Source organism: Leptosomus discolor, chromosome 2 (genome assembly GCF_034619465.1).
Source record: "Leptosomus discolor isolate bLepDis1 chromosome 2, bLepDis1.hap2, whole genome shotgun sequence".
NCBI classification, from domain to species: domain Eukaryota; kingdom Metazoa; phylum Chordata; class Aves; order Leptosomiformes; family Leptosomidae; genus Leptosomus; species Leptosomus discolor.
In genome coordinates, this window is record NC_141392.1 from 36,630,867 (window position 1) to 36,645,402 (window position 14,536).

At 46.6% G+C, this 14,536-nt stretch overlaps 2 protein-coding genes across 3 annotated transcripts; both read left to right on the plus strand.

Annotated features, from left to right (window-relative positions):
• The first annotated feature begins 395 nt into the window (after positions 1–395).
• Positions 396–3,201, plus strand: GEMIN6 (gem nuclear organelle associated protein 6). Its single transcript, XM_009953386.2, has 2 exons — positions 396–536; positions 2,185–3,201. The coding sequence occupies exons 1-2, from the start codon at positions 409–411 to the stop codon at positions 2,558–2,560; spliced, it is 504 nt and encodes a 167-aa protein (XP_009951688.1). The 5' UTR covers positions 396–408; the 3' UTR covers positions 2,561–3,201.
• Positions 3,202–3,952: 751 nt separating this feature from the next.
• LOC104342730 (serine/arginine-rich splicing factor 7-like) lies at positions 3,953–11,420 on the plus strand. Of its 2 annotated transcripts, XM_086482318.1 has the most exons (9): positions 3,953–4,048; positions 4,477–4,657; positions 4,804–4,980; positions 5,946–6,020; positions 6,153–6,254; positions 6,730–6,783; positions 9,060–9,104; positions 9,756–9,791; positions 10,621–11,420. In XM_086482318.1, the coding sequence occupies exons 1-9, from the start codon at positions 4,027–4,029 to the stop codon at positions 10,643–10,645; spliced, it is 717 nt and encodes a 238-aa protein (XP_086338444.1). In that variant the 5' UTR covers positions 3,953–4,026; the 3' UTR covers positions 10,646–11,420. The 2 variants fall into 2 exon arrangements, with proteins under 2 accessions (XP_086338444.1, XP_086338445.1); XM_086482319.1 differs by lacking the exon at positions 9,060–9,104.
• The last annotated feature ends 3,116 nt before the right edge of the window (positions 11,421–14,536 follow it).

Here is a 14,536-nt window from a genome sequence, read left to right on the forward strand (position 1 = left end):
CAGTGAGGGGGGGGCTTGGGCGCCAGGGATGTGCTGGCACCCAGAGCAAAGGTGGTAAACTTCAGCCCTTACAGAACAGGGATCCATCCCGAAGGTTTTGTAAGAGGGCAGAGCAATAAATGGAGTGTTTGATGCGATGGGAAAGTGGTAAGTTAGCAGAACAGCGATTTTTGAGGCTTTTCCACGTGTCTTTAAAGACAAGTGAACTGGGTGGGAAATTACAGAATGGCAGTGATCTGTAAACCACTTGTGCGCATTTTGCTTTTAAAAAAAGCAAATTGTGCTTAAGACGGAGGGAAGATCTTTTACCTGGAGGCAAACTTGGTTCTGATGTGAAGGAGAAAGCAAAATGATTCATTGCTTCTGCTAATTGCTCTGGCTGTTTTCTAGGTTCTGGACATAGGAAATATGAATGACTGGCAAAGGAAGAGCCCTCTAGACTGGGAAACATATGTGAACAAACTGGTGAAAGTTGCTGCAGCTGAGAAACATCAGTATGAAGGCTGGATCTTAACAGTTGATCCAGTTTCTGCCAGGTAAGTACCAAAGCTTTTGTTTCTGTAAAGCTAAGAGAAAACAAGTTTTTCAGGAAGAGAAAAGATCCCAAGACTGAAGCAGACTTGTTTGGAGCAAAAACTGCATGTTGGGCCTGTGCGTCCTGTTTTTTTAATTGGCAAGGCCTAAGAGAAAGCAAGATTCATTGAGGCCATTTCACCTAAATCCTCTTTAATCTCATTCAGAGGACTGATAAATTTGGGGAATGGATAACATCTGGGTTCACGCTGACTTTATTGTGGACCTGAGGTTAGTACTTCAAATTATATCCACGTGTTTAGGACTGCTTTTAACAATGTACCAAGCCCTCCTTCACAAAGAGGGCAGGAGTGCAGGAATGTTTTTAATGCTTTAGGTGTTGAAACCCTTATCCTTTGTCCAGCGTTCTCACATTGATGAACTGCTTTTCCCTCCAGCTGGACACCCGTGAGGGTGTAGTTGCTGCTTTGGAGTCGAAGCAGGGAAAATCAGTGCGGTCGCGGGGCAGAAAGTGGTACCACAGGTCTTTAGTGTCTCAAGTGAGTAACTTGAAAACAGGGTTTGAAAGGCAGAATGCACCAGGGAACAGGCAGAAATTTGGCTCCTTCCTGCCCAAGCTTTCTCATACCTTTTTGATTGTGAGCTTGTCCCACATGAGCACAAGATGGAAGCTAGACATTAAAATAGCCACCTTCTGATGTGTTTCAGAAGAATTGATTGTTGCTTCAACTCTGGAGTAGCTCCGATACTCTAGTCTTCTCTTGGAGTTGCTTATCATTTTGGTTGGAAAGGTGTGCACAGCTGTGAGTGATTCTGGGGATGGCCCCGTCTAAAATCAAGGCATATTTCACTGTGTATTTCCCCAAAAGTCATCGATTCTGCTAATGGTGGCAACAGTAGATTAGCAAAGTGCTGGCATCAAATTCTGGATTTTTTCTTCCCACAAGAGGAAGAAAATGGTTTCTGATCCTCTGTTGATATATGGGGAAGAGATCCTAGAAATATAACCAGCTGCTTTCCTACCTGTATTTTAGGACTTCTGGAATGTAAATGCCCTTGGGAAAAGACCAGGCTGCTACAACACCAGCCTGAACCTGCTGCGGTGTGTTCCCATTGTAATACTCAAGCTATGGTTTTCAGTTAAGAAACTAGCAACACTCATTTAAAAAAAAAATTAAAAATTACTCTTTCAGTAATAATCAATAATTAAATATTAGTAATTTGTCATTAAAAGGTTCTGGTGGTGTTAGCTGCCACCGTTGCCTTCAGCATTCAAAGCGCTGGATGTATCAAGGTATCATTGGTTTCAAACCAAGACTTAAGGCTCTTCAGCAAGATTGGGAGTGCTGCACAGAAGTGTTTAGATTCCCAGCGCTGATTTTAATGTACAGTTCGCTTTTTCTAAAGTAACGTTCTGCTTGATAGTATCTAGAGGAGTTTCAAATTCAAAGCCAGAAGTTACCCACAAAGCCCCAGGTTTTCAGTGGTTTAAGGGTATGGCAGCATGCTTTTCAAGAAGAGAGCTGGGTCCTCGATACTGCCTAAATACCTGAGTTCTGCTGATGCTAATGAGCACTCAGCTCCAAGAATCTTGGCCTGTGTGTCTCAGTCTTGAGTACAGTGACTCATGTTTCCTTCTTCCCTTGGCAGTATTGTCCTTGCAACATTCCTGGAGAAGGAAAAAGTGTCTGTATCCGTTGTCTTGGGCCATGCTGTCCAGGAAGTCGAAATACTGGAAGAAGGGGATGATGAAATGAAGCAGCAGCTTGCTTGCATATTTGTGCCTGAAGAAAGCAAAGCCTACTGCCCAGAAGAGCTTGAAAAGAGGAAGCACGACTTGAAGACTTGGCTAGAAACAAACCACATCCCCGTCACAGAGCAAGGTGAATTGGGAAGAACACTGTGTGTGGCAGGGGTATTAACTATTGACCCACCGTACGGCCCAGGAGAGTGCAGCAGCTCCAATGAGATTATTCTGTCTCGGGTTCAGGGCTTGATACAGGGCTATCTTGAAAAACAACAGTGATGTCTACTGTTGAAAGCAGCTCTCTTTAGGAATGGGTCTGCCTGCCCTGTTGTAGGAATGGTCCTGGGTATCAATATTTGCTGTTTGCAAAAACGCTGGGTTTAGGTACTTTTGCCTGGTTTTTATGTGTTAAGAAATGGATAGAGCAAGCAGTATAAACTAAAAGCGTGAAGCATTTTCCATGCACTATTTTTTATTGAAAGCAAGTCATTGGATAATGATGATGTATTAAAATCTAGTGGTGTAGGCACATTTGTTTGAACTGCTTACCCAATTTTTTATTTATTTTTTTTCCAGAAAGAGAATTGTGGACTCTGGATTTTAGGATTTCCCAAACCAGAGGAAACAATTGTTTAGAAAGCTTTTTTGTTTTGTTTTTTTTTTCTTCCCACAACTGTTCTCCTGTTTTAGAACTTGAATTATAATGTACATCCAAGTTTGTAAAACTTGGGAAAGTTAGCGGGCAAATGGCACGTTTTAAAAACATTTCCTAGCTGTGTCTGTTACTTCAGCAGTGATTGGAAGACCTTTATTACCTGTAAAGAGAATTTCTTGCAATTCAGTAAGTTTGTGTTTCTTAATGCTTTGTTTCTACCTTATGGCAACACACAGTGCAAGAATCACTGTGATTATTCCTGAGATTCCTGGAGCTTTAAGAGCCCTCATTTATTTCGTAGTGTATTGATTTGGTCTTGTTATGAGACAGCACCAAAACACCTTAGTGTGCTCAAATGCAGTTAAAAAGTCTGCCTAACCCTTGTTAGTAAAAGGCCCTCCTAATTCCTGCTGTGTTTTATTTAAAATTACTTTGGATCGGTCAGGCTCATGCTGATTTTTCTCAGGCTTCTCTGCGCGTCTCCCTGAAAAGGCTGGTAAAAGCCAACGCATGGATGCTCCAGCTGCCCGTCCCGATGAGGCGGCTGACCAGTGCCTGGACTCCTGAGCACCCAAGGCTCGTCGGGTTGTATACGGCAAGAGAGCTGGCAGCGGCTCAGACCCTGCCCGCGGGATGCCCCGAGCAGCTTGAGCACACCGGGCCGTCAGGGCGATACCGCCTCCTGCCGCCTCGCCAGGGCGTGAGGAGCCTGCCCGGCTCCTTCACTTCCACCCTCAGCGCGGCCGGGAGCTCAGTTACTGGTCTCACGTGGAGGGCGGTGACTCGAACGAGCGGTTCCCGCTACCCTCCCGGTCCCTCGTCGCACCGTAGGGACGTCGCCTGGGGAAAGAGTGACCCCACGGGACACCCTGGCCGCGCCCCTCCCGTCAGCACCGCCCCGCGCCACAATGCGCCGGCGCGCCCGAGCCACCGCCGTTCTCGCGAGACCTGCGTCGTGCCGCCCCGCCCCGCGTTGCCAAGCGACCAGAGCCCTGCCCCACTGTGCGGCCGTAGGGGCGCGGCGCGCAGTCGCAGCGGCGGCTCTCTCTATATAAGGGTCGCGCTTGGGGCTCGGCCTGCAGCTGGGAAGATGTCGCGCTACGGGCGTTACGGTAGGGGCGAAGGGAGGCGAGTGGGGGCCGCCACTGGGGGAGCGGGCGGCCGCGGCGACGTTCGCGCCGAGCTGGCGGTGGGAAGTGGCCGTTGCTTGGGGCGGCCGGCTGTGAGAGAAGATGGGGCTGAGGAGGGAGACGCTGGGGGCAGGCTGCCGCCGCTGCCGTGAGACCGTGGCCGCGGGTCCGGCGAAGAGCGGGCCTTGATGAGGGCGTAGGGAGGGAAAGCGCGGCACCGGCGAGAGCGCACCAAAATGGAGGCGGCGTCAAAGATGGCGGCGTCAAAGATGGTGGCGCCTGCGGACGGCGGGGGGAGGGGCCACGGCGGTCGCGTCGTGCGCGCGGCCTCGTGTCCAGAGTCGCGCTTGCGCCCTGCGGGCGCGGTGCGAGCCCAGGCGCCAGCCCTGACATGGCGTCCCCCCCGGCAGAGACCAAGGTGTACGTGGGGAACCTGGGCACGGGCGCGGGCAAGGGCGAGCTGGAGAGAGCCTTCAGCTACTACGGGCCGCTGAGAACCGTGTGGATCGCGAGGAACCCGCCGGGGTTTGCCTTCGTGGAGTTCGAAGACCCAAGGGATGCTGAAGATGCTGTGCTTGGCCTTGATGGGAAGTACGTGCGTGCCTAAACCCTCCTTTACTAGTCTGCCTGCGGTTTCTGATCTCCTCAGCCCGCACTAATCATCGGTACATCTTCTGTGTGTGATGAGCACAGGGGAAAAAAGCATTTCTGTGATTAATACATACCATGTCTTGCAGGATAATATGTGGCTCGAGGGTTAGAGTGGAAGTGTCAACGGGGATGCCTCGTCGCTCCCGTTATGACAGGCCTCCTGCACGGCGCCCCTTTGACCCTAATGACAGATGCTACGAGTGTGGTGAGAAAGGCCACTATGCTTATGATTGTCACCGCTATAGTCGCCGAAGGAGGAGCAGGTACGTGTGGGGCCACTGGGTTGCTTCACCAGTTTGCTTCTGTATAGCTCTTGTTAGCAAAGAACAGAATGTTACGCCAGTTTTCTTTTAACTCTTAATGTTGTAAGTCAACAGGTGTATATCACGATTTTTTTTTTTTTGCTAATACATATAAAATGTTAATATCTTAATAATCAACCTGGTCAAAACCTTTCAGGTTTCTTCGTTTGAGTCAGTCGCCTTGATTCAGAATGTCACGAGCCTTAAGATTTCATGCTGAGGCGCCTTGCAAATCCGACACTTAAGATCCTCCTAGACCTTGAGGTGATCAGCATAAGAGGCCAGATCCCCTCGAGCCATCTACACGTAGCTTCACCTTATTCTTTAAGGGCAGAAAATTTGAGACGGTGATCGCCGTAACAGTAAATTTGGCTTTCAATTGGGGCCCCCCTCCGGTTTAGAAAGAGGAACACCAGATTGACCACATTCCCACCTAGAAAAATCTTCTTGCGTCAATCAAGCCTCACCCTGGCTCATTGGGCTGTCAGTTTGATCGTCGTTAGATTGAAGAGAACACCTAGATGCAGCGATCGGCTATAGATACTTCTAGATCGTCTAGATCTGCTAGACCTTGGGCCAAAGAGGGTCGACCTGCAAACTTGCAAGGTTTATTTTAAATACACATTACAGTGTTTTCTATTCTAATGTAATTCTGCAATGTAATTCAGCTTTTAACATTTTTCTAGGTAGTAAAATGCTCAAGACAAGTAGGCCCAGAGATTTTTCCAACTGACAGATGCTAGTGGTGTGTTTTTGTTGGTTTGGTTTGTTGTTTTCATTTGTTTGTTTGGTGTCCCCCCTCCCCCCCCCCCCCCCCCCCTTCTTTTTAGTTGTCTGAAATCAGTTTTGACTTCAGCAGGGCCTCACGTGCATTGATCGCTGCATCAGCTGTTTCCTGATACCTGTTTTCTCTAACCTAAAACCAGGTCCCGGTCTAGATCCCGTTCGAGGTCCCGAGGAAGGAGGTATTCTCGGTCACGCAGTCGGAGTCGTGGTAGGAGGTAAGCTTCTGGCTGTTGTGTTTCATTCTTTTTCTTACTCCTGCCTCTGCATCTGCGCTCTCTGTTGTCATTGTGAACAGTACCTTGCAGTAATCTTGTTGTTTGTTTGTTTTTCCTCCCTTTGTTTTGTAGGTCTAGGTCAGCTTCCTACCGCAGGTCCAGGTCAGTCTCTCCTCGAAGGTATAGATCGTTTTCACCCCGCAGGTCTCGGTCTGGTTCTTTAAGGAGATCAAGGTATGTGTTTTCTGTTGAGTCCAGAACATTGTTGAAGGGAACATAACTGTTGGACTCAACTAAGTTTTTATTTTGCAGTCCATGTGTTTGCAGGAACCTTCCTGGTGTTGCATCCCTGAGAGCTAATCTGAATGCCTTCTTTGAAGTTGAAAATTTAGGCATATAACTTTGGAACAGCTTTTTATGGGCTTTTTTTGTACCATATCAATGTGGTCTTGATCTATGGTTAAGGTTTCCTACTTCAGCTTCAAGGATACAGGGAGTAATTATGCTTAGTGGTTTAGGGCAGCGTGATTTTTTGTGTGGATGGTAGTGCTGCCAGATGTACTACAGTTTTCTAATAGTAAAAGTTACTTCTGCAAAATGAGTAGTTCCAACAAAATTCTCTGGGGTCAGTACCATAAATATCGAAGAATACTACCTGAGCTGTACAGATCATACAGTAGTAGTTGAGCTTTCACTGCTTCTCTTTTAGATCTAGGTCCAGATCACGCTCAAGGTCCCGGTCTGTTGTATGGCCTCGAAGCAGGTAAGATACTTGTTTTAGTTCAAACTGATAATAGTTTGGGGTTTGGTTTTGTGGGTTGGCCTTTTTTTTTTCCCCTCTACCTTCCCCAGGGGAGTTGGGCTGGAAGGGATTAGAAGGTTGTGCAGTATAGCGGTATTTGCACTTAAGGTTAATAATGTATGCGTTTTTTCAAACTAAAGCAGTGGTTGATTTCTTGTGAGTTTGCTTTCGCCTGTGGCTATTGCATACAGTATGTGTAGCCGTAAACAAAGCATGTGTATGACTTCAGGTTTGTGGAGAGAAGTTCTGAGAACTAGTTAATGCCTATGCATGTAGAGAATATCTGACCTTGTGTCCTGCAGGAAATGCTGCAGAGGTTTTTCTGGGGATGGGGGGGAAGCGATGAGAAGGTTGCTGCTATTGACTGAACTCTTGCTTACAGCTTTGTCAGTTCCAGTTTGGAGAGTTAGATCAAATTAAACTGCTGTAGTGCTAAGACCTACGTTACATGGAGTAGGACACTTCAGAGGGCTGAATGTGAACAGGGCTGCAAGTCCTAATGCCACAGGTAGTGTTTTGAAGGACTTCTCTGACATGTAGGCCTGGTTTTCTGGATCTCTGTATTTTCCAGGCTGATAGGGAAATTGAGGAAAATGGGTGTAGAGTTGAATGTTTCTGTATTGTTTTCCTCTGCCCTTTGTGATAAGCCTTAGTTGGAAGAAGGGTGAAAGGGTAGGATAAGAATGTGATGGACTCAAGAGCTGATAAGTTGGAAGAAGTTGTGTTTCATTTTGCATTAGAACAGGGGAAGACAACTGGTTTTTAGGGGTCTGCCTGCAGCATTTGCATACTGAGCCTTTAACAGGATGATGATTGTTGCTAGAGCCGTCCTGACTTGACTTACAGAGGCCTGTAATGCAAGAGATGACTAGCCAGGCTCAGATCGCATGCTGCTGTTGTGGAAAAAAAGTCTGGATACGGCTGATGTTCTTGGTGACTTCTGGTTCTAGGACAGCAATGCTCCTGCATGAAAGACTTTACACTCATACTGAAATTTCTGAGGAATGCTGAATTGTGCAGAAGTTTGCAGTTGCGGTGGTGAGAAGTGGTAGTTCAGGACTGGAGTTATGGAAGCATTATGAAAACTCCAGCCAGTGCTGGTCCTCTGCTACTACAGCAAAACACTAGGACGTAACCGATGCTGCTTCTAGAGCTTCTGATCTGCAGTCCTGCTTTGCTGCTGTGCCTCTCAGAAGGAGAGTTTGCTGGCAGTTCTTGTGTGCTGCCTTGCTGTATTTCTTCCAAAAGGAAGTCATGGTTATGCCACAAAGTACAAGTTCTGGGTAGTTTTGGGTAGAGCGACTCTGTCCTGTGTACTGTGGTGCAGTACCAAATTACTGGTTATAGTGCTGGGAGCTGGGAGGGACGATGGCTCAGCATAGTGGCCAGGAAGGTTTCAAAGTAGCGGCATGTTAACTTCTGCCAGCCTTGTCCACATAGTATTTCTGTACATTAATAGGCCGGGTAAAGGTGAATCTTGGTTATGCTTCAACACAGTTCTGAGCAGTAAGAGAATAAAAGTTTCTTACTTTTTTGGCCAAGTCTATTAGACAACTGACTACCTTGAACACTGGGCTTTCTGATGTTCAGTAACACCGCATGCCTGAATTCTGACAAATGTTTTCTAAGTGACAGCAAATGCTTGAGTTGGTGAAGTAGGATGATAAATGTGGGAGGAAAAATCTCACTGTAGATTTTAATCCTTAAAATGAACTGGGAATAGTTTACACGTTAGTAGCCAGATATCAGAGAGAACTGAAATGTTTTCAATGGGGATAAGTGATGAAAAAAGCTGTATTACACTTGAATAAAAGTGGCACTGGGAACTTCAGCACACATGCTTCCTTGTGGCTGATTCCAGACTCTTGATGTGCTGTTAAAAGATTTTTCTAAGATGACATGTGAAACTATTCTTCCCTTTATGGAGGGGATACTTGCAGGTGGGGACAAAGTCTGGGAGCCTGCTACAGGGCCTTCTGATTTGTGAAAGCGGTAGCTGAAGCTTTGCTGGGGAGCTTCTTGTGCTTCTACTCTTTACCTTCTGAGAAGTGGGGTCTCTGCAATAAGAGCTGCAGGATTCTCCTGAGATGTCACAAGAAAAGCCTGCAGCACCAGAGCCGCCTTCTCTGGTTTGTGGTGCTGTGTCGTATGAATTTGCTGTTGCTGGTTTAGCAGATTTTCTTTGTACGTGCATGCCACTGGCTGCTTTGCTGAGCTTTACTTTTCTCCTCTTGTAGGTCTGGGTCCCATGGTAGATCTAAATCTGGCTTACCTGCTAAAAGGTGAGCATATAAATACAAGTAGCACTGTGTAGGTTTTTGGGTGGGTTGGGTTTTTTTTCCCATGATTCAAAATCTCTGCTTGGGCCAATGTTTCAATTGCATGTGGAAGAGAGTTTTAGTTTTTTGTTGTTTGGTTGGGTTTTTAGTAGCTGAATTTAAAATATTTTATATACTTTTTTATTATAGCTGTTTTTCGTGGGACAGCAGGCAGTTCTAGAAGGATTGTGGATACGGGTGTTTTGTTTGACCTGATTGTGACAAAAAGTATTTTTGACAGGATTTGGGGCATATCTTTTCCCTAACTTTGTTCTCAACTGCCTGTAGTTCTCAGTCTTCCGATTCTCCTCTACTTGATTCCCTGCTCCTGCTTTGCAGGATTATTGTCATCACTTCAGAGCTGCTTTGAAGCTGTGTGTTACTCTTTTCCCAAGGGCTCCAGCTTTCAGCGGTTTGCCTTCTCAACTGCAGCTTCTTGCTTAAAGTAGTTTGGTATTCTTGCTATCAGCAGCATTAAGGGTGGTGTCTTTTAGCGTATATTTAACAACATCAGCTTGTTCTCACTGTTTGTAAATGGTTAAAAGTGGTTACTGAATGTATACAAGTTTACCACATTGATTGTGGTGTTGTGGTTTTTTGTTTGTTTTTAAACAGTCGCTCGAAGTCCAGATCACCATCTCCAAAGAGAAGGTAGGAATATCTTAAAAACTGGAGCATTCCATACAGTTACATAGAACTAGTGTCCTGAGTGATTGCTGTAGAAGTTTACTTGTGCAAGGATAAAAGCTTAAAAAGTTTTTTGCCTGTCTTAATTTGTGAACTGTGAAAAGATGAATTATGGGCACTATCCTACTGCTGGTAGTCAGGACTTCACCATAGTAACTCTGAGGTGACCTACTTCAGTGAGATTTTAAAGAGCAACAGAAAATGCGGGCAAATGAGAATCAACTATCCCAAAGTTCCTGAGGAAGTTAGGATCGGGGGAAGAAGCGGGTAATGTAAGGCATGAAGTAAACTGTGACTACATGGTAGGGTTAAATCCCTGCTGGTGGCTCCTCACAGCAGGCTCCCGGTTGTACAGCTGCCAAGCTTTGCTCTGCAGTGTGAAGTAAGCAGCAAGTTTTCCCATGTAACCAGAGAAGCGTGTGGTCTGAGATGGTGCCCCGTGGCCAGCCCCAAGCTGGAGCTGCACCGCTTATGGCAGTGAGAATTTCTCTGCCCAGCAGGCATGCAGGCTCCAGGGTGCTTCCTGAGTGGGCTTGAGGTCTCATCTAGCTGTTGCAGCTGATGTCTCTCATTTTGCCTGCCCTTTTCGAGCTTGAAGAAGTTGTTAATTAAAAAGGTGTAAAATAAAACACTTCTCTCCTTATTCATGAACTGCAAGGGAAAACAAGTGTGGGGAGGGGTGCTATGAGGCAGGGGGGAGGGGGGCTCCTGAGCAGAGGAAGCCTGGGGTAGCGTGCAGCTTCTGTTGGTCTTGCTGTAGCAGTTGCTTTTAATCTTTTTATTTCCTTTTCAGTCACTCACCATCAGGAAGCCCTTGAAGGAGTACAAGTCCAGAAAGAATGGATTCGAATTTAAAAAGTTTAAGAAGAAAATTTATTTTGTTTACATTATTATAAGGGATTTTGTGGTGTCTTTATAAATGTAAGGGCTTAGTCCTAGAAGGATGTTTCTCTTGACTAACAATTGGCATGAATCTGGATCTCTTAAAAGTCTTAAGAGTAGACTAATGCAAGACTTTTGTTGTGTTAACGTTCTGTGATTTGGAGATGTTGGGCTTTTTTTATTGGTGCATTGAAATAAACTGTGCATTTCTAACGTAAGAAATATTTTATGATAACCCTGCTGTTTCTGTTAATACTTGGGTAGCTGAAGCAGGTCATAGGCTGGTACGGTGAAAAGCAGGAAGAGAGGCTGTGACAGGCACTGATGAGACAAGTGTAGTGCAGCAGTCGGCTGTCCTGCAGGGGTGTGCCTGTTTGTCACTACAGGGCACCGTTTAGACTGAAGGGGCACCAGTACCAGCCCTCACTCTTACTGTTTGGTCTTGAATGTTACGGTGTTCTGTACCTTGTGTTTTTATTTGCACCTCCTTGGAGCTCAGTGAAGCTGCAAACCTGTCTGGAGGTGCTTGTACACATGATGATTTGACTTGCAAAAATGTCTACAAAGGGCAGTAACAGATGGGAAAAACAAGGAATGTGTGAAGGCTGGTCTGTGTCCGCTTCATTAAAGGACCGGTAAACTTCTCACCTGAGGGTATTAAGAATACTTCTGGAATGTAAACTACTGAAGTAAATATTTTTAGAAATCTTCCTTTATGTCCTGGTTGTCCAAATAGTACTACTTCTTTGTGATATTACTTATAAATTGGCAGTTCTGGGGCAGAAGATAATACATTTAGGTACTCCTTTTAGGAAATTCAGGTTTTCTGTACAGCTTGATGGTCACAAGCAGAACCTGCAGGTCACGTTTAAGTAGCAGTACGTTCGGGAAAGCAGGAGCTCTTGTTACACCTATCTGACCTGGTCTGCTTGGTCACACCTTCTCCTTTGGCAGTAAAGTGTGACCAAGGGCCTTACTGTTGTCCTGACCAGCTGTTGCTTTGGGAAGCTGGGCTGTAGCTGCCTGTGTACAGGTGTCCCCATCTCACCGTGGACAAGTTACTGAAGGATGTAAGTGTGATAAACTAGGGCAAGGTGTTTGCCAGTTTGGCTCGTCTTTTGCAGCTGACAACGGCTATTATCAGATTAGCAAGGAAATCGGAGTGCCAGGTGATTTTTGCCTTAAAAGTTTTCCTTATGGCATGTTCTGGCCTACGCTGCTGTGTCTCAAAGGCCAGCAAGGAACAATAGTTCTCTTGGGGCATTAATTTGTCAGCAGGGGTTGATAACTCCACCTCTAGACTGCAGCACTGCAGCTGTGCATGGGCATCCAGCCCCAGGCTTTCAGAGGGACCACTGTGGTCATTGTTGCTTTACGAGATGTCCAGGTAGTGAAAGAATGGTAATGAGCCCCTGTGTGTGACTTAACAAAGCCTCTTCCTCTGTATGAGAGCGTGTGTTTGCCTTGTCCCTCTTCTCTCTTCCCCATGTTTGTGCATTTTAGTGGGTTGGGTAAGTGACTTTCCTTGCTGATGGTGCCGCAATTAATACATCGTCATAACAATAGTCCCTTATAAGCTACAGAAGGGGGAGCTGGAAGTGACTGTTAAACTAGAGTGACCCAGGAGGCATTGCTAAACACTGTGGGGTGGGAGTAGTGATTTGGTTCCCTTCCCCATTGCCCTTTACAGCATCAGTGGTAAAATTGCCCCACTCCACAGTGCTGTCAAAGACAAGGAGCTTTTTCCTTTTTTCCCCTCTGCAGTGCTGAAGCGAGTGGACTCCACAATAAACCCCTGGACTAAAACTCTTGTAGTGCTACCTTTCTTTTTCAGTCTTTCCACTCCATCAGAGTATTAAGAGGAAAGGGGGGTGGGCTGGGACTTGGGGGTAGAGGCAGAGGGCTACTAGGGCCAAGCTTTGGGCAGCAGTAGGGAGGAGGTTGGACAAGGAACTGCTCTTCAGCTGCTGCTGGGGGTGGCTCTTGCCATACCTCATGCAGAGGTCTGGGGTCATTAACAGCAGCACTGCTACTGTGTTTGGTGCTTGTCACCTGCATTTAATGTGGGTCTCATCCTTGTGGTAGAGACTGCTGTCTCAAAGGCAGTTCCAGCTGGACTGTCGGGAGCTTGCAGTGTGCAACTGGGGAGCAACAGCTCTGCTCTTCACCTGGGGGCTTGGACTGGCTCATACTAGCTCAATCATTTAGTATTTTATGCCTTTACTCTTAAGGGGAGATGGAGCTGTTGTAGAGGCTTGCACCACTTTCAGGGGCTGAACGTAGTTGCTGAAGGAAGCAAGTAGTAAAACCCCTGTGCTGGCACTGCAGCCCAGGGGATGAGGCAGGAGGGGGTATGCTCATAGTTCAGTATCCCCTGGCATTGAGTTGTGCTTTGCTCCCTTCCCAGACTTGCCCAGTCTGCTACCAAGGGAAGGTATGAGGATGTTTCAAAAGTTCTCCCTCTAGCAGGGTGGCTGCTGCTAATTACCAGCTGCTACAGCAGTGGCTGTCCTTGCCCTCACCTTCGCTTCAGGATAGCTCAGGTGGAGTTAACATGTGCGTGGGGAAGAGTCGTACAGACCCTGCTTGAGCCCTAGCTTGCATCTAAAACACTGCACTCCCTGATGGTTGAGAAATCATTTATTCCTGAGGATACCATTTGGAAAGCCGAATGGAAGCCTCAGGTGAAAAATGGCATCTGTTCCCATTTCACTCCACAGCCAGGCCAAACAGGAACAGTATTTGCTTGCCCTGGCTGGCATGCACACACAGAAGCAACACCAGATCTTAACAGTCCTGCTTCATACAGAGCTGACACCACCCCCTATTTGCCTCTGCAGTACTGTAATATCCTGCTCCAGGATTCCTAGGCCTTCTCTAAACCTCAGGAAAAAAAACCCCAAGCATCCAAGAGTGCAGGTACAGGAGTATGGTGCTACTGGTGACCAACATTCAGCTATGGGAACAAGTTCAGCCTTCTGCCATTCAACAGCCCTGCAGAGCCCATTCTGCTGCACTGGTATGTTGGCTGGTATTCCCAGCTTCATCCTCGTGCAAGGGTGTGTTGCTGTGAAATGGCTTCCACAAACATTCAACTGTGGTTTTGGAAAAATCAAACTCGTACCTGAAGGATGAGCTCCTCAGCCTGAAGGCTAGTTCTAGGCAGGGCTACTGGTATGGACAATGTTTACTCTGGTTTTACTGTTACAGATGACAGCAAAATTACTTCACTTAAAGGCACTTGCTGTTTGCAACTGCTACCAAATCAAGCAGCTCGGCTGTAGCAATTAAGCAGTATCGAAGTAATAGTTTGTTCTTCCTGCAGCGTTTCACCTCACTCGCCTGTAGCAGCCCATTCCCCAGAGCAGGAGTTTGGCTAAAAGTTTTCAAAAGTGGGACTTTCTTCCAGCTGTGGAGGGTGGCAGGGGGCCTGCTGCCTACCCAAGAAGGTTAGCAGCGAGCAGTACCAGCCACCCAAGGATTCATTTTTTAATGTTCTATGACAGTCCATCTCAGCGCTTTTACTCTGTCACAGTGTGGGGTGGGGGCAGGTTTTAAGGGAAACGTCCACACTCTCCTGCGGTTTCACACTGTAACCAGAACAGCCTGTGCTGATCCAACACGCTCTCTAAAGTTATTTCAGAACCTCTTAACATGAATCAATGTCCTCACCTTTTTAAGGGCTTTGGGTTGAACCATAAACAAATCGGTCCCTGGTCAGCCAAGACTCAGTGAAGTCTTGGCGAAAACGTAGCAGAGTTTAAACCAATTTGGGAGCAGCTTATGATGTCACATGCTGCCTCCAGACATGACTATTACAAGCAGCA

Excerpts from the sequence above, each read along its gene's own strand:
- GEMIN6 (XM_009953386.2), top strand. The coding sequence starts at position 409 with ATGAATGACTGGCAAAGGAAGAGCCCTCTAGACTGGGAAACATATGTG. Across the intron at positions 537-2,184 it reads GTTGATCCAGTTTCTGCCAG|TATTGTCCTTGCAACATTCC; the intron begins GTAAGTACCAAA and ends TTCCCTTGGCAG.
- LOC104342730 (XM_086482318.1), top strand. The coding sequence starts at position 4,027 with ATGTCGCGCTACGGGCGTTACG. Across the intron at positions 6,255-6,729 it reads GGTTCTTTAAGGAGATCAAG|ATCTAGGTCCAGATCACGCT; the intron begins GTATGTGTTTTC and ends CTTCTCTTTTAG. Across the intron at positions 9,105-9,755 it reads TCTGGCTTACCTGCTAAAAG|TCGCTCGAAGTCCAGATCAC; the intron begins GTGAGCATATAA and ends GTTTTTAAACAG.